Here is a 19046-nt window from a genome sequence, read left to right as displayed (position 1 = left end):
TTGTAGGCATGAGGTGAATTTTCTGAGGTCTTCACATCTAAGTTTCAACATGTCCTGTCAATTTGCACTGGCACAAATTGACTGACTTGGTAGCTTGTTCTCGCGTGAATAGGTCATGTGACACCAAAAGGGCTGGGGTTCTCGCGCAGTTTGCTCCAGTATTGTAAACCATAGAAAAAATAATGAGTTTCTATGTTGTAAACAACATGGCGCATCACGGACTTCGCAACTTCGGTCTGGTTTTATCTTGAAAACATCGGCAGCGAAAACGGCGTATCATCCACAGATAAAAACCGTTTTCTTAAACGGACTCGTGACAACATAATTGGCAAGTTTTTTAGCTTAATATACTACAACAAATAACTGTCAAGCGCGTGTAACCTTATACTTAGAACAGTGTAGGTATCTTTAGGCTAGGCTAGCTGTATTAGCTAACTAGGTAGCTCGTCAGACAATTCATGCGATGGTTAGCTCGTTTTTTGTAACGAACGTTAGAGCAAGTCGCTTGATGATTTTTGCCACTGCATTTTCTTAGCTAGCTAAGTCTTTGATAGTAGTTGTATGTCTGTGTCAAGAAGACACGGTCAATCTCTTACACGTCAGGCAGCTCACCCATACAGGTGAACAGATTTTTATTTTAAAGTAACTATCCTGTGTTTCCAGATTGTTATGAAATATTACTTATAGTTAATTACAACATGAGTTAAATAGTTTACCTTCCCCAGAATGTTAATTAAAGCAGCTATATGTAACTTTTTGGGGCGACACGAACAAATTCACATTGAAAAGCTATTTCACAGCGGTTTTGACAATATTTGTCGACATCAACGTTACTTTTTTTGTCACAAACTGAAATTAGATTAACTATTAGAATAAAAAAAACAGCAAATTGCGGTGCGATTTCTGCATATTGTACCTTTTTAAGTAACTATGTTAATAAGCAAATTTTCTGTGTTGGAATGGTGTTGGTGTAACCCAATGGTGTGGTTTTATGTAATGGAAAAATATGTATGCGAGTAGACAGCTGATTAGCCAGTTCATTCTCCGTAGGAGGATGACATCCTCTATAAGGAATTAGCAAGTATCAGAGCCATATACACTGAGTGTACAAAACATTAGGAACAACTTCCTAGTATTGAGTTGCACCGCTTTTTTTTCGCGCAGCGTTGGAGTTATTGACACACAAACCGTTCAAAGGCACTTACATCTTTTGTCTTGCCCGTTCACCCTCTGAATGGCAAAGTATGTTTTATTTGCCGCCAGGCTTACAGCTGTAATATGTCACTTTTTGGCGACCCTACCAAATTCACATGGAAATGTGTTATAGATCTGTCATTCAAATATCTGGGGGGTAGTTTTTTTTTTGTTACCCCTTTTTTTCACCCCAATTTCGTGGTATCCATTTGGTAGTAGTTAAAGTCTTGTCTCATCGCTGCAACTCCCGTATGGACTCGGGAGTGGCGAAGGTCGAGAGCCATACGCCCTCCGAAACACACTGATCGCTTAACCCGAAAGCTAGCCCCACCAGTGTCGGAGGAAACGTTGTACAGCTGGTGACCGAAGTCAGCGTGGTTGCGCCCGGCCGCTACAAGGAGTTGCTAAAGCGAGATGGGACAAGGACATCCCAGCCAGCCAACCCTCCCCTAACCCGGATGACGTTGGGCCAATTGTGTGCCGCCTCATGAGTCTCCCGGTTGTGGCCGGCTACGACACAGCCCGGTATCAAACCCGGATCTGTAGTAACTACTTTAGCACTGTGCCTTAGACCACTGTGCAACTCGGAAGGCTCGATCTGTCATTCTGGAAGCAAGTCTGAGAAGCGCTAGATCTGTCCTATGTACGCTATTTCTATGCTTCCCGTTCTTAAGTTTAGTTTTTGCATCTTTTATTTTCGGTTTTGTACACCAGCTTCAAACAGATGAAAAAACAATATTTTTGGTTATGGAAAAGATATTTCAGTGTTAGATCAACTGAAATTAATCAAACTATGTGACAAAATAAGTATAGTACAAGGATTCCATACACTCAGAATTTTTTGCAACTATGCAATGAAGGAGCGATTTCGTCTTAGTGTGGGAGATATATATAAAACACAGGAAATCACGTTTTTCACTGCACTGGGCCTTTAAAGCATTTGTCATCATTATTCACTTTTCATAGACAACATCATTGACTTCCCTGGCAGGCTCTCGGTATATGGGCTCTCAGTCTAGTTCTGGGATGTCCGGCGGTCGGGGCTCCAGCGGCAACCCTGACCAGTCTGAAGCGGAATCCAACCAGAGCAGCAGCAGTAATAACAGTAACAGCAGTAGAAGTCGTAGATCAGCTGAGGGGCAGCAGGGTGACAGGCAGTCAACAGCAGAGGAGGACGTCGATTTAGCTCAAGTGCTGGCTTACCTATTGAGAAGGTAAGTTGAAGCTGGGACTGGGAGACAGTCTGACCATAGCCTGTACAGTAGCCAAAGAGTAGACCTAGCACTAAAGAAGTTCACTCTGCTCCAAGTAAAAAAAAAATACTCAACACAAGCTCACATTACTGCTTCTCAGCAGAGGGGAAAACGTTAGTTTTTCTTTTATCATGGCGCTTATAAGGAAATCATGCCAATGCAGAATGGAGTGCGTTCTCCTCTGGAGTTGTGTCCTATGTGTAGCCTCATCCTAGTTCATGACAATGAGCACAAGTGTTCCCCATCCCCCTCCTCATCTTTGTGTGTACATGAAGGGGCCAGGTGAGGCTGGTCCATGGGAGTGGAGCAACAGGCCTGCAGCTTGTCCAGTCGTATTCGGACTCTGACGAGGACAGCGATGGGGCCTGGGAGGGGCGTCTTGGAGACCGTTACAACCCTCCCGGTAAATTAAGCTGGGTTTCATTGAGTGCACTAGTCACATTTAATCCTACTTTTTAATTTGTGTGCAAGCAATGGAAGACAAATGACCAAAAATCCGATATAGTGCTATTCATATAGATATTCCAATGTACTTGACACCACAGTTAAAATAAAAAGTATTGGCATTTTTGTTACACAAGTGTGTTTACACATGTACACCTACTTGCATGCCTCACTGTTCTCTTGCTCACTGCTCCTGTGTCTTGTCAGTGGACTCCCAGCCAGACACTCAGGAGTTGGACCGGAGTGAAATCCGGACTCAGATCCTCCTGACCACGGCCTCATCTGACTTGAAAGGCAGGCAAAGCTTCACCCACATGCTAACAGAGGTGAGGGCAAGTATTGTTGGGCAAGCATGTTGGGTCTACTGTGTTCCTCAGGTCTAGAGGGTGATTCTGATTTGTGTTACTCTCTCAGAGGGAACAAGGCCGATGTCGAGGCTCCAGTTTTTCTCACGGAGAGTGTAGTCGCATTCGCTCACAGTGAGTATTACCAAAACGCCTCTCATCCACACACTAAAACTAAGCACCATAAACCCATTGCAGAAACAAGTGAAAGGGGATGTGTTATGAATTGTTCCACTTAAAAGTTGTAATGAATAAAGCCTTATTTATCGGACCATTGACCTGAATGTTAACAGATGAGGAGCCTGTTGTTGCTGAAATCCATTGGTGTTCCATTTACACTTCTCAGTTTCCTGCCCAATCATGTGACACACAAGGACACATACCAGCAGAAAGCGTTCTGTGGTGTGTACAGTGACGATGGCAACATGTTCCTTTCTGCCTGCCAAGGTAAGGACGTGAACACAACCATTACAGTACACTGGGGAGATGGTTGAAATTCCTTTAGTTCCTAACCACATTGCTGTGTTTACATGTACATTTACAAAATGGATATTAAAACAATTTCACATTTTTATTTGTAGTGACCACTGATTTCTAAAACATGCATCCTTCCCTGGCTTTCCTAGACCAGAACATCCGTTTGTATGACACCAGTAGCGGGCGCTTTAACCTGAAGCAGACTGTGAAGGCCAGGGACGTGGGCTGGAGCGTGCTGGACGTATGCTTCACCCCCGACTCCCACAACGTGCTCTACTCCAGCTGGTCTGATTACAGTAAGGCTAGGCCACCAGAGCGAAGATACCACCCACACTGGGGGGTGCTGCTATTTTATTCACCCTGACCATACCATAGATGAAGGAATGGGTAGGATTTATAACTTAATTTGAAGATAGTGAGGTGGAAGGACGGCGCTTCAACCAACATGAGACGAGGCGCAGTCGATAATCACAGCTATGTCGATCTAATATAAAAGAACTCAACTCTAACGAATTTTGAAAAAAATGATTTCTAAACATTAAAACGGATGTTTTTTTGCCATCATGATCTTTACCAGAATATATCTATTTTGGGCTTCTTGTCATGATGTCACTGGGTTGTATTTTGTACTGATGTGTGCTCTCTTGTACCCCTCTAGTTCATGTCTGCAGTGTAGATGGAGACAGTGAAACCCATACCGCCCTGGACCTCAAGTTAGTGGTTCCCCTCATAGTACTTATAGCTTAACCAATCAGGTAATAAACTGTTCTACCTTCATTCACAAGGATGCCTGACCTTGGAACTAGCTATCATTTCAACTGGTTATTGTTCATTGTGTGTGCCACTGTAATGGAGCAACAGGAACCATTTAAGTTAGATGAGTTCATAATGTATTGCATGAAAAGCTGAGTGACTCCATTTATGTGATTTTCCCACTTATTTCCTGCTGTTTGGGCTAAATCCTAACTTCTTTGTAACTTCAATGCTTTTGTTTACTTAAATTATATGAATTTGTGTAAAAGGGGCTCACTGATCAGGTGGCTCATAAGTCTACACTTGCACTGAAATTTGAGTTACACGCGTGTTTCTCTGAAGCTAGGATTCAACTTTTTGAGAGCAGCACCATTTTAGGCCAATTATTTCCATGGATTGTAGATGATGTTCCATAATTGGAGATGTGTCTCAGTGGAGGAGGCTGGTTAATGTTCTGTTCTTCCCTCTTAGCCCAGACGAGAGGAGGTTCTGTGTCTTCTCTCTGGCTGCCTCCACAGATGGAAAAGAGATCCTTGGAGGGTTGGTGCACACAATTTCTTCATCCCAATTTTACATTTTCAGATCATTTTCTAATATTTTTTTAGTTAGTTAGGGACACGTTTAATAGCCTACAGTGCATATCTCACTCTTCGTTGCTTTATTTTCTTCACAGAGCAAATGATGGCTGCCTCTACGTCTTTGATCGTGAACAGAATAGGAGAACCCTTAAGGTAGGTGTCTGTGCTTATAGACCATATTTGCTGTTGACATTGCACTGCAAGTATTTAGTCACACTCTGGTCACCCTCTGTCTGTCCACCAAGCCTCACACTATTGCCTTGCTGACGATACAGAGCGTCCCTCTTATCTTGGAACCCCTCTGTGTATATCACAACCCTCCTCACTGTGTTGACCTCTGCTATCTCTTTCCTCCTCACTCTTTTACACACTTCCCCCCTCCTCTTCCCTCCTCCCCATCTCCTTAGATTGACGCTCACGAGGATGACGTGAACGCGGTGGCTTTTGCTGACAGCTCGTCCCAGCTGCTGTTCTCGGGCAGCGACGACGCGCTCTGCAAGGTGTGGGACAGGCGGACGCTGCGGGAGGACAGACCCCAGCCCGTGGGCCAGCTGTCTGGACACAGAGACGGCATCACCTTCATACACAGCAAGGTAATAGAAAAAAACACTAGCTGCGTGTGTGTGTCCAGCATTTGTAATCACTATCTATCTACACATCAGGATACAATGTATGTAATCATCCATATCAAAGTACTATTTGAGTGCGTACAGTGCCCACAGAAAGTATTCATACCCCTTGACTTAGTCCACATTTTGTTGTTACAGCCTGAATTCTACACTGATTACTTTCTTTTTCTCATCTACACACAATACCCCATAATGAGAAAGTGAAAACATGTTTTTCTAAATTTATTGAAAATGAATTACAGCAATATCAAATTTACATAAATGTTCACACCCCTGATTCAATACTTTGTAAAAGCATCTTTGGCAGCGATTAAAGCTTGGAATTGTTTTTGGTGTCTGTATCAGCTTTGCAAATCTGAATTTGGGATTTTCTCCCATTCTTCTTTGCAGATTTTCTAAAGCTCTGTTAAGTTAGATGGGGATTGGCAGTGAACAGCAATCTTCAAGTCTTTTCACAGATTGTCAATGGGATTCAAGTCTGGGCTTTGGCTGGGCCACTCAAGGACTTTAACAATTTTGTTCTGAAGCCTTTCCAGCGTTGGTTTGGCTGTATGCTTGGGGTCATTGTCCTGTTGGAATGTAAATCTTTGCCCCAGTCCAAGGCTGTTTGCATTCTGAAGCAGGTTCTCATCAAGGGTTTGCCTGTATTTGGTTCCATTAATTTTTCCCTCTATCCTTACCAATCACTCAGTCCCTGCTGCTGAAAAGCATCCCCATAGCATGATGCTGCCACCACCAGGCGTCACGGTAGGGATAGTGTTAGACGGGTGATGAGCTGTGCCTGGTTTTCTCCAGACAGCGCTATGTGTTCAGACCAAAGACTAACATTTTTTTAATCAGACCACAGAATATTTTGCCTTATGCTCTGTCTTTCACATTGCTTTTTTCAAACTCCAGGTGTGACGTTGTACCTTTTTCCCAGGAGTGGCTTCTGTCTGGCCACTCTCCCATAAAGCCTAGATTGGTGACATGCTGTAGAAACTGTTGTCCTTCTGGCAGGTTCTCCCATCTCAGCCAATGAACTCTATAGTTCAGTCAGAGTGGTCATTGGGTTCTTGGTTACCTCCCTGACCAAGGTTCTTCTTGCCCGGTTGCAGAGTTTGGTCAGGTGGCCAATATTGGAGACCACTGTGCTCTTGGAAACTTTCAATGCTCTAAAAATAGTTTTTTACCCTCACAAGATATAAGGGGATACCCAGTCAGTTGCACAACTGAAGGTACTCAACCAAAATGTGTCTTCCGCATTTAACCCAACCCCTCTGAATTGTACATTTACATTTGAGTCATTTATCAGATGCTTTTATCCACAGCGACAAGCAAGTGTATTCATTTTTATACTTTTTATTTTGTACTGGTCCCCCTGTGGGAATCGAGCCCACAACCTTGGTGTTGCAAGCACCATACCAACTGAGCTACATGGGACCATATCTGAATCAGATATATGCCTCCTCACAGTTCTATCTAGGAGATCTACGGACATTTCCTTGGACTTCATCGTTTCTGCTCTGACATGCACTGTCAACTGTGGGACCATATATATAGACAGTTGTTAATTTCTAAATCATGTCCAAACAATTGAATTGGCCGCAGGTGTACTCCAATCAAGTTTTAGTGACACCTCAACGATGATCAAAGGAAATTTGATGCACCGGAGCTCAATTTGGAGTGTCATAGCAAAGGGGTGTGAATACTTACAGTACCAGTCAAAAGTTTGGACACATCTACTCATTCCAGGGTTTTTCTTGATTTTTACTATTTTCTACATTGTAGAATAATAGTGAAGAAATCAAAAACATGAAATAACACATGGAATCATGTAGTAACTAAAAAAAAAAATCATATTTGAGATTTGTCAAAGTAGCCACCCGTTGCCATGATGACAGCTTTTGTACACTCTTGGCATTCTCTCAACCAGCTTCATGAGGTAGTCAACTGGAATACATTTCAATTAACAGGTGTGCCTTGTTAAAAGTTCATTTGTGGAATTTCTTTCCTTCTTAATGTGTTTGAGCCAGTCAGTTGTGTTGTGACAAGATAGGGGTGGTATACAGAAGTTAGCCCTATTTGGTGAAATACCAAGTCCATATTATGGCAAGAACAGCTTAAATAAAAAAGAGAAACGACAGTCCACTACTTTAAGACATGAAGGTCAGTCAATACGGAACATTTCAAGAACTTTGAAAGTTTCTTCAAGTGCGGTCGCAAAAACCATCAAGTGCTATGATGAAACTGGCTCTCATGAGGACCACCACAGGAAAGGAAGACCCAGAGTTCCACCTGCTGTGTGTTTGTGAGACACAGAGTAGGTGAACGGATATTCCTGCATGTGGTTCCCACCGTGAAGCATGAAGGAGGAGGTGTGGGGGTGCTTTGCTGGTGACACTGTCTGTGATATATTTAGATTTCAAGGCACACTTAACCAGCATGGCTACCACAGCATTCTGCAGCGATACACCTCCCATCTGGTTTGTGCTTAGTGGGACGATCATTTGCTTTTCAACAGGACAGTGACCCAAAACACACCTCCAGGCTGTATAAGGGCTAGGAAAGTGGAGTGTTGCATCAGATGACCTGGCCTCCACAATCACCCGACCTCCAACCAATTGAGATGGTATGGGAGGAGTTGACCCGCTGAGTGAAGGAAAAGCAGCCAACAAGTGCTCAGCATGTGTGGGAACTCTTCAAGACGGTTGGAAAAGCATTCCTCATGAAGCTGGTTGAGAGAATGAAAAGCTGTCATTCTACAATGTAGAACAATTAAGAAAAACCCTTGAATGAGTAGATGTCATCTTTTGACTGGTACTGTATGTGTAAATTAGACATTTCTGTACTTAAAAAAAAACATTTCTAAAAACACGTCATTATGGGGTATTTTGTGTAGATAGGTGAGAGAGAAAAAACTATTGAATCCATTTTGATTTCAGGCTGTAACACAACAAAATTTGGAATAAGTTGAGGGGTATGAATACTTTCTGAAGGCACTGTACATGGTAAAAAAAATATTCATCTGAACAGGTCAAAGCTATGCAGTGCTGTTTCACCAATCAGAAAGGGTGTCGATCAGTGAGGAAGGATGTATATTTACCCTCATTCTGTGGTAACCTTCTGTGTGTCCGTTGACTGCACAAATCACCCGCAGGGACAACTATTTCTGTCAGGAAGATGTACATCCATCATTAATCTGCCCTCTCCATCTGGCAGGGCGATGCACGTTATCTGATCAGTAACTCCAAGGACCAGTCCATCAAGCTGTGGGACGTGAGGAAATTCTCCCCCAAGGAGGGCCTGGCGGCCTCACGGCTGGCCGTTACCCAGCAGAACTGGGACTACCGCTGGCAGCAGGTGCCCCAGAGAGGTGAGAGGCCTGGGGAAGGGGGTTAGGGACGTTTGAGGCTAAAAAAAGTTGTTATACATTACTGGTTCCTCTTCTAGCTTGCACATTAGATTAGCAAGTGGGCCACTCCAATTGCAATCTTCAATCATAAGGTACTATGCAAGTATACATGGTTAAATCTATCCAACCATTTTTTTCTATTTATTACACAGTTGAAGTCTGAAGTTTACATACACTTAGTTTGGAGTCATTAAAAGTATTTTTTTCAAACACTCCACAAATGTCTTGTTAACAAACTATGGTTTTGGCAAGTCGGTTAGGACATCTTCTTTGTGCATGACACAAGTCATTTTTCCAACAATTGTTTACAGTCAGATTATTTCACTAATTCAATGTATCACAATTGCTGTGGGTCAGAAGTTTACATCCACTAAATTTACTGTGCCTTTAAACAGCTTGGAAAATTCCAGAAAATGATGTCATGGCTTTAGAAGCTTCGGATATGCTAATTGACATAATTTGAGTCAATTGGAGGTGTACCTGTGGATGTATTTCAAGGCCTACCTTCAAACTCAGTGCCTCCTATGTTTGAAATGGGAAAATGAGAAGAAATCAGCCAAGACCTCAGAAAGTCTGGTTCATCATTGGGAGCAATTTCCAAATGCCTGATGGTAACACATTCATCTGTACAAACAATAGTACTCAAGTATAAACACCATGGGACCACGCAGCCTTCATACTGCTCAAGAAGGAGACGTGTTCTGTCTCCTAGAGATTAACGTACTTTGGTGCGAGAAGTGCAAATCAATCCCAGAACAGCAGCAAAGGACCTTGTGAAGATTCTGGAGGAAACCAGTAGAAAAGTATCTATATTCACAGTAAAATGAGTCCTATATCGACATAACCTGAAAGACCGGAAGAAGCCACTGCTCCAAAACCGCCATAAAAAAGCCAGACTACCTTTTTGCAACGGCACATGGGGACAAATCGTACTTTTGGAGAAATGTCCTCTGGTCTGACGAAACAAAAATAGAACTGTTTGACCATAATGACCATCGTTATGGTTGGAGGAAAAGGGGGAGGAGAACACCATCCCAATCGTGAAGCACAGGGGTGGCAGATTCATGTTGTGGGGGTGCTTTGCTGCAGGAGGAGTGGGAGTACTTCACAAAATAGATGGCATCATGAGGGAGGAAAAGGATGTTGAAATATTAAAGCAGCATCTCAAGACATCAGTCAGGAAGTTAAAGCTTGGTCACAAATGGGTCTTTTATTTGGCTAAGGTGTATGTACACTTCTGACTAAAGTACCAATTGGATATCACGAAATTGGGACGAAAAAGGGGTAAAAAGTTAACTTTTTACCCCTTTTTCGTCCCAATTTCGTGATATCCAATTGGTACTTTAGTCTTGTCCCATTGCTGTAACTCCCATAAGCACTCGGGAGAGGCGAAGGTTGAGAGCCATGCGTCCTCCGAAACAGGACCCTGCCAAGTCGCACTGCCTCTTGATACACTGCTCGCTTATCCCGGAAGCCAGCCGCATCAATGTGTCGGCGGAAACACTGTACAGCTGGTGACCGAAGTCATCATGCATGCGCCCGGGCCGGCCACGTGGAGTCGCTAGAGCATGATGAGACAAGGACATCCCGGCCAGCCAAACCCTCCCCTAACCCAGACGACGCTGAGCTAATTGTGCACCACCTCATGGGTCTCCCGGTTGGCTGCGACACAGCCTGGGATCGAACCCGGGTGTGTAGTGACGCCTTAAGCACTTCGATGCAGTGCCTTAGACCGCTGTACCACTCGGGACGCCGATCCAACCATTATTACTAAATTTCTTAGAGGATTTGTAGACTAAGTTAGCTTTCGGGCTAGGTTTGGCAACCGGGCTCCCATCACTGGTCTAGAGATTTAACACTTTCTTTCAGAACATCTCATAACTTCTGCATCAAGTATTGATGACATGGGTCTACCTACAGTTAGGGCAGGGAATTGCCAGGGACCCCTCGATATGATATCACGATACTTAGGTGTATTGCGATTCTATACGTATCACAATTTTATGTTTTGCTATTTGATTCAGTGATATATTTTTTTTTTTTTTTTTTTGCGATTCGATGTTCCATACATATAGCTCATTATATGTCTGCTGCAGAAGGACAAGACAATGCCATAACAACATGTTTTGGGGAGGAAAAATTCTCAACATGTCGACTCACCATTTAAAAAATAAAAAATGTAAATCTGAAATCCTTAAGCCACGTCCATTTCCGGTATCATAATGACAAAATCAAATAAAATTGTATTTGTCACATACACATGGTTAGCAGATGTTAATGTGAGTGTAGCGAAATGCTAGGGCTTCTAGTTCCGACAATGCCGTAATATCCAACGAGTAATCTAACAATTTCACAACTACCTTATACACACAAGTGTAAAGGAATTGATAAGAATATGTACGTTAAAAAAATATATGAATGAGTGATGGTATAGAACGGCATAGGCAAGATGCAGTGGATGGTATAGAGTACAGTATATACATATTTTTATTTTACCTTTATTTAACTAGGCAAGTCAGTTAAGAACAAATTCTTATTTGCAATGACGGCCTAGGAACAGTGGGTTAACATATGAGATGAGTAATGTATGGTATGTAAACATTATATGAAGTTGCATTGTTTAAAATGGCTAGTGATATATTTTTTACATCAATTTTTCCAATTTTTAAAGTGGCTGGAGTTGAGTCAGTATGTTGGCAGCAGCCACTCAATGTTACTGGTGGCTGTTTAACAGTCTGATGGCCTTCAGATAGAATCTGTTTTTCAGTCTCTCGGTCCCTGCTTTGATGCACCTGTACTGACCTCGCCTTCTGGATGATAGCGGGGTGAACAGGCAGTGGCTCGTGTGGTTGTTGTTCTTGATGATTTTTATGGCCTTCCTGTGACATCGGGTGGTGTAGGTGTCCTGGAGGGCAGGTAGTTTGCCCCCGGTGATGAATTGTGCAGACCTCACTACCCTCTGGAGAGCCTTACGGTTGTGGGCGGAGCAGTTGCCATACCAGGTGGTGATGTTCTCGATTATGCATCTGTAGAGGTTTGTGAGTGCTTTTGGTGACAAGCCAAATTTCTTCAGCCTCCTGAGGTTGAAGAGGCGCTGCTGCGCCTTCTTCACCACGCTGTCTGTGTGGGTAGACCAATTCAGTTTGTCCGTGATGTCTACGCTGAGGAACTTAACTTACTACCCTCTCCACCACTGTCCCGTCGATGTGGATAGAGGGGTGCTCCCTCTGCTGTTTCCTGAAGTCCACAATCATCTCCTTTGTTTTGATTGACGTTGTGTGAGGTTATTTTCCTGACATCACACTCTGAGGGCCCTCACCTCCTCCCTGTAGGCCGTCTCGTCGTTGTTGGTAATCAAGCCTACCACTGTAGTGTCTTCTGCAAACTTGATGATTGAGTTGGAGGCGTGCATGGCCACGCAGTCGTGGGTGAACAGGGAGTACAGGAGAGGGCTCAGAACTCACCCTTGTGGGTCCCCAGTGTTGAGGATCAGCGAGGTGGAGATGTTGTTACCTACCCTCACCACTTGGGGGTGGCCCGTCAGGAAGTCCAGTACCCAGTTGCACAGGGCGGGGTCGAGACCCAGGGTCTTGAGCTTGATGATGAGTTTGGAGGGTACTATGGTGTTAAATGCTAAGCTGTAGTCAATGAACAGCAGTCTCACAGGTATTCCTCTTGTCCAGATGGGTTAGGGCAGTGTGGTTGCGATTGCGTCGTCTGTGGACCTATTGGGGCGGTAAGCAAATTGGAGTGGGTCTAGGGTGTCAGGTAGGGTGGAGGTGATATGGTCCTTGACTAGTCTGTCAAAGCACTTCATGATGACAGAAGTAAGTGCTACGGGGTGGTAGTTATTTAGCTCAGTTACCGTAGCTTTCTTGGGAACAATAACAATGGTGGCCCTCTTGAAGCATGTGGGAACAGCAGACTGGGATAAGAATTGATTGAATATGTCCATAAACACACCAGCCAGCTAGTCTGCGCATGCTCTAAGGATGCGGCTGGAGATGCCGTCTGGACCTGCAGCCTGGCGAGGGTTAACACGTTTAAATGTTTTACTCACGTCGGCTGCAGTGAAGGAGAGTCCGCAGGTTTTGGTAGCGGGCCGTGTCAGTGGCACTGTATTGTCCTCAAAGCGAGCAAAGAAGTTTAGTCTGTCTGGGTGCAAGACATCGTGGTCCGCGACGAGGCTGATTTTCTTTTTGTAATCCGTGATTGACTGTAGACCCTGCCACATACCTATTGTGTCTGAGCCGTTGAATTGAGACTGTACTTTGTCTCTATACTGACGCTTAGCTTGTTTGATTGCCTTGTGGAGGGAATAGCTACACTGTTTGTATTTGGTCATGTTTCTGGTCACCTTGCCCTGATTAAAAGCAGTGGTTTGCGCTTTCAGTTTCGCACGAACAATGCCATCAATCCACGGTTTCTGGTTTGGGAATGTTTTAATAGTTGCTGTGGGTACGACATTGCTGATGCACTTGCTAATGAACTCGCTCAGCGAATCAGCGTATTCGTCAATGTTGTTGTTGACGCAATGCGGAACATGTCCCAGTCCACATGATCGAAGCAATCTTGAAGCGTGGAATCAGATTGGTCGGACCAGCGTTGAACAGACCTGAGCACGGGAGCTTCCTGTTTTAGTCTGTCTTTCGGCAGGGAGCAACAAAATGGAGTCGTAGTAGTCAGCTTTTCCGAAAGGAGGGCGGGGAGGGCCTCACGGCGTCACGGAAGTTAGAATAACAATGATCCAGGGATTTGCCCGCCCTGGTAGCACAATCGATATGCTGATAGAATTTAGGGAGTCTTGTAATATAATATCAGCGTTTTGGCTCAATATTCTACTGTATACACCCCTCCCATCCCTACCTACAGTCAATATTCCCTCTAAGTTGCGAGCGTGCGCAGTAGCCCCGGGACAACCGTGCAGAAATATCAGCCCACGGACAGACAGAATTTGAACTTCACTCAATTCTCTAGAGCAGTGGTCACTAACCGGTAGATCACTATCGTAGTCGATTGCTCAGATTGTCTGCAGAAACGTAGCGGGCATAAAAGAAAGCCACAGCAAAGTTGTTGCTGTGAGATTTAAAAATGTTTAAAACATGACTAGAGAGAGACTGTCAACAAATACAGCAAAGAGCTGCTGTTTTTGAGTGAGTTCATGTATAAGTTCTTACTCAGCACTCTCAGCACTTTGTATTCAAAACTTTTATGAGCCATAAAATGCACTTTCTTTCTTTAAAAAAGCAGTGCAGCAGTAATTAATTAGTAGGGAAGTGCATCTATAGGCTTGCGTTATTAGTGGCGAGGATATTTTTTAATATCAAGGAATATTTCACGTTCTGTTCATAGGAGTAACAACATGAATTTGTGCATGAGGCAGGAATAATGCAGTGCGACTCGTGTTGCGCCTTCAGCTGGAGAGTGAAGGGATGTTGAGAGGCGGACCCTCAGATTTCTGCTCTCCCTCCGCTGATACTGACCATCAGATGCAGGCACCATCAGCCCAGAAAAATAAAAAGCAAATTATTTAAATGTATGCTCACTCAGATGTGCCTCATAAGTAATACAACAACAGATCGATTACCGGTGTGATCATATAGCCTACCATAAATGTTTAAATATAATGGTACAAACATCAATGCATTGGCAGGGCAATTCAAGCAAAGCTAATATGCGGTGATAATGTATTAGGCCAATAGCTTACTGCACAAATCTCATTGCTACAGTACTTTTCATTTTTATTTTAATTGGAAAATTTTGAATTGGCTTATGTTTTTTAAATCAAATCTGAGCGGTTGATCTTGGCTTGCATTTTGATATTGACTCAAAAGGTTGGTGACCACTGTTCTAGAGTTTTCCCTGTTAACACTATCAACGTTTCCCTTTGCTGTGGAAATTGTGATCGAATCAACGCAATATTAGTTATTTCCAATGCAACATCCCGAAACATAATTAGCTACAAAACAATTAGCTACTAAACAATAGTCATGGATACCACAAAAAACGGGGTAAAATTCCCCAAAAGATTTAGAGAAAAAAATGTTATGGGATGCATTTTCTCCATTGTTTTTGATGGTAGTCCACTCTGGTAGGCCTACATTATGATCAAATAGCCACATTAGCCCACGTGGCCACTGTTAACAGTGACTTATAGCAGGTACAGCCTCAGTGTTCACAGTAAACACGCGCTGGAAGACCTGAAAATCTGCTCAGTGCCGAGGGAACATTGCCTACAGTATCTTTTGAGCATTTATCCTCTACTACATGTCCTATTGTAAATCTTTGGCCATAAGGCAGCTGTATTTGACTGTGTAAATAGTAGGCGGTGTTGACTGACCTGTCGTTTGCCTGCTGTTCTTCTTTTCGCCTGTCCTCCCAGCCCTGAAGAGACACAAGCTGACCGGCGACACCTCGGTGATGACCTACAGGGGTCACGGCGTTCTGCACACACTCATACGCTGCCGTTTTTCCCCGGAGTTCACCACCGGACAGAGGTTCATCTACACCGGCTGCTCTACTGGGAAGATCATCGGTGGGTCACTATGCCTGGGTGTGGATGTGTTTGTGTGTTGAGAGAAATATAGTTTGATTCTGTTTATGTAGAATGCAAAGTGTGTACGTATGTTGGTCTGTGTCTGTGGGAGAGAGAAATGGGAGTCAAAAGCATTGTAAAGGGGTATAACGGACTCTGTGTGTGTCCAGTCTATGACGTGCTGACGGGCAGTGTGGTGACCAGACTCTCTGAGCATGACGCGTGTGTGAGGGACGTCAGCTGGCATCCCTACCAGGACAACATAATCAGCAGCTCCGTAAGTCTCTAGCTGGCTCAGCTCCACTTTACTGAGGGTATGGCTTCAATTCAGGAAGTTAATTTAGACCATTCAGAATACCTATCTCATTAAATCAATGTGCTTGTAAGTTCTCTTATCTTTCCTGTTATTTAACATATTGTTCCTTTTCCTCCCTCTAATTCCCACTTCACTCATTATTTTTCTCTTTCTCTCCCTCAATCTTTATTTTTTTTTTCACAGTGGGACGGAGCAGTGCGTGTTTGGGAGCACAGGCAGACACACCCACTGGATGAGGAGAGGGAGAGGGACTGAAAGAAGGACTGGAAGTGATGATGTCATAGGTATGGGATAGCCTGACCGTGTCAGTCAGTGACATCACTCTGGGGAGAGGTGGAACCACAACAGAGGGAGAGAGCGAAACAACAAGCTCAGAGCGAACCGTGAAATCTCATTGATTCAATGCTGGATAACAATAATTATAGTGTGATTGTGAAGTGTTAATCTCCCAATTCTACCTTCTTACTTCTCTGTGTTGGTGCAGAAGCCATTATTACCCCCGTATTCGCCAATCTGCAGAGAACGGCAACATTTTTAGCAAGACAGTTGAGGCATTGTCTTCTGACAGGTGGTGGTATTCCTACACAGCACTAGTCCTTCCACCAACAGTGCAGACGGAACCATGCTATCTAACTTTAAGACCAGGACAGTTAAGAAGAGTTGATGTCTCTCCTCATGCTAGTAGAGGCTAAAGAAGACTGCAGCCTTTTCTAAGTTGGGCTGGAGTCTTTTATGCAGAACCTATTAAAGCTCAAAGCTAACTAAATGCTTGCTCCGCGAGCCCCCAACAAGCCTCTTAACAACAGTATGTTTTTGTTGCTTTGAGTAAAAAGCATCACCCAAATAATGTATACAAAAACAATGTTATAAATTACAGGCGAATTGTGAACAGCCACAAAGACTTGTGACAATTCTGTATAAGATATAATACTTTAATGGTATTAATGTCCATGGGTAAGAATAACTTATTTTGGAGTCCAACAATTCCAATTCAAATATTTGAATGTGTGAATAATGTATGTTGGGGTTTAAGACACAGTGAAGGGTTGGGAGATGTGTGTGTGCACGTGTGGATACCCACTGGGCAAAAACTGGTTGAATCAACGTTGTTTCCACGTTAAAGCAATTTATGTGGAGTTGAATCGACATGGAAAACTGATTGGATTTACAAAAAGTCATCAACCTAAGGGAATTTAATATTGTTTTCACCAAACTTTTAACCTAAATCCGATGATGAAATGCTTTGTTGATTTCACGTTGAATTCACATTTGCTGACAACTCAACCAATTGTAAATCAAAACTAGACGTTAACTAGACATCTGCCCAGTAGGTACACACACATTAATGTGTGTATGTTGTTTGACTGTGTGTTTATATCGATGTTCAAGTTCCAATCTCAATTGTTTTACAATATCAATAAAACATTTATTTGAACATATTTACCAGAGTTATTTTGTAGAAGTACATAACCTGCCAAATACAGTTGTCAGAAATAATATGAAGGGAATTGCCAGATTGATATCAGGAAAGGTTATCTGATAACAACTGTAATTGTTACTACTTTAGTCACCTGTCTTTGCAGTAATTTGCTTTACAGATGGATTTTCACAAAAGTCACTGCTTGAGCAATAAGAAGCAAGAGGGGATTTTTTTTTTAACATAATGCATAGCCAACCACAGCTAACAGACAATTAGTTGATATAGAGCCACATCATAGGTCCGTGGGGGGTATTGTAACGGCAGGAATGTTGTTTGAACTCTAATATTCGAGTCAGATTTCTTGGCACTCTCAGAGAGCAAGGGAGGAGAACGAGTGAACAATTAACACAAATATAGGATGGGAGCTGTCTGGAGACTGGCCTCTGAGGCTATTAGTAAGTATCTCTGAGATAAACCACCAGGGGCTCGTATCTGAATGAATACAGGCAGATGTTAAATGGTGGGATACATGGAGCAGCATATAATGGAATGTTAAGTGGTGGAATGAGTTTGAGAATGCTCTGTGAGGCATGCGTTGCTTGTGACAAACACAGACAACACGGATGGATTCAAATAAGCTTTGACATCGACATCTGAGCCTTTGAATGGAGGGCCTAGAAAAGAGGACTTGGCCAAAAAAAGAGACTGGCTTTTACTCTAAATGTATTAACAATTTTTGTGACATATGACACAATTATACTTACATCACAATACTGGTGTACGAAGAGTATTGTACTGTATTGCATTAGTACAGTACTCAACTCTGGTTGGAAACATTTCACAATCTATTAGGCTGATCTTGTGTGCAGGGCCAGATTAAGAAATCATAGGCCCAGGCACAACATTTTCTTTAAACAAATCTGTGCACCAAGATGCAATCCAATGTGTGGTAAAATGTACTGTTGAAGAGAAGGGCACTTTATAATAAAGCCATAATAACATTTGCAATGTGGTATAGGCTACAGTAGAGCAGAGGCGTTTTTCAGATTTCTGAGTTTAAATGTATAGAGAAAGTAGAGGGAACACTGGAACACCAATGATAGGAGTGTACAGCACAACACTGAACAGATAAAGCTGCAGTACATAGTGATGCAAAAAAGTATTTAGTCAGCCACCAATTGTGCAAGTTCTCTCACTTTAAAAGATGAGGCCTGTAATTTTCATCATAGGTACACTTCAACTATGACAGACAAAATGAGAAAAAAAAATCCAGAAAATCACATTGTAGGATTTATAATGAATTTATTTGCAAAATATGGTGGAAAATAAGTATTTGGTCAATAACAAAAGTTTATCTCAATACTTTGTTATATACCCTTTGTTGGCAATGACCGAGGTCAAACGTTTTCTGTAAGTCTTCAAGGTTTTCACACACTGTTCCTGGTATTTTGGCCCATTCCTCCATGCAGATCTCCTCTGGAGCAGTGATGTTTTGGGGCTGTTGCTGGCCAACATGGACTTTCAGCTCCATCCAAAGATTTTCTATGGGGTTGAGATCTGGAGACTGGCTAGGCCACTCCAGGACCTTGAAATGCTTCTTACGAAGCCACTCCTTCGTTGCCCGGGCGGTGTGTTTGGGATCATTGTCATGCTGAAAGACCCAGCCATGTTTCATCTTCAATGCCCTTGCTGATGGAAGGAGGTTTTCA

General features: G+C 43.0%; 1 protein-coding gene across 4 annotated transcripts; it reads left to right on the top strand.

Moving 5' to 3' along the window:
* The first annotated feature begins 172 nt into the window (after window positions 1-172).
* On the top strand, window positions 173-17356 carry dcaf11 (ddb1 and cul4 associated factor 11). 4 transcript variants are annotated; one of them, XM_064941549.1, is made up of 15 exons: window positions 173-328; window positions 2186-2408; window positions 2723-2850; window positions 3099-3217; window positions 3306-3370; window positions 3582-3682; window positions 3862-4008; window positions 4371-4425; window positions 4937-5005; window positions 5139-5196; window positions 5451-5636; window positions 8874-9027; window positions 15449-15601; window positions 15772-15878; window positions 16101-17356. In XM_064941549.1, exons 2-15 carry the CDS (start codon window positions 2197-2199, stop codon window positions 16170-16172), a joined length of 1626 nt encoding a protein of 541 aa, XP_064797621.1. In that variant the 5' UTR covers window positions 173-328; window positions 2186-2196; the 3' UTR covers window positions 16173-17356. The 4 variants fall into 4 exon arrangements, with proteins under 4 accessions (XP_064797621.1, XP_064797620.1, XP_064797623.1 ...); XM_064941548.1 differs by having other exon boundaries at window positions 2161-2408; XM_064941551.1 differs by lacking the exon at window positions 173-328 and adding an exon at window positions 339-620.
* The last annotated feature ends 1690 nt before the right edge of the window (window positions 17357-19046 follow it).

This window comes from Oncorhynchus masou, chromosome 28, assembly GCF_036934945.1.
Source record: "Oncorhynchus masou masou isolate Uvic2021 chromosome 28, UVic_Omas_1.1, whole genome shotgun sequence".
Lineage (NCBI taxonomy): Eukaryota > Metazoa > Chordata > Actinopteri > Salmoniformes > Salmonidae > Oncorhynchus > Oncorhynchus masou.
This window is presented reverse-complemented; position numbering and strand designations above follow the sequence as displayed.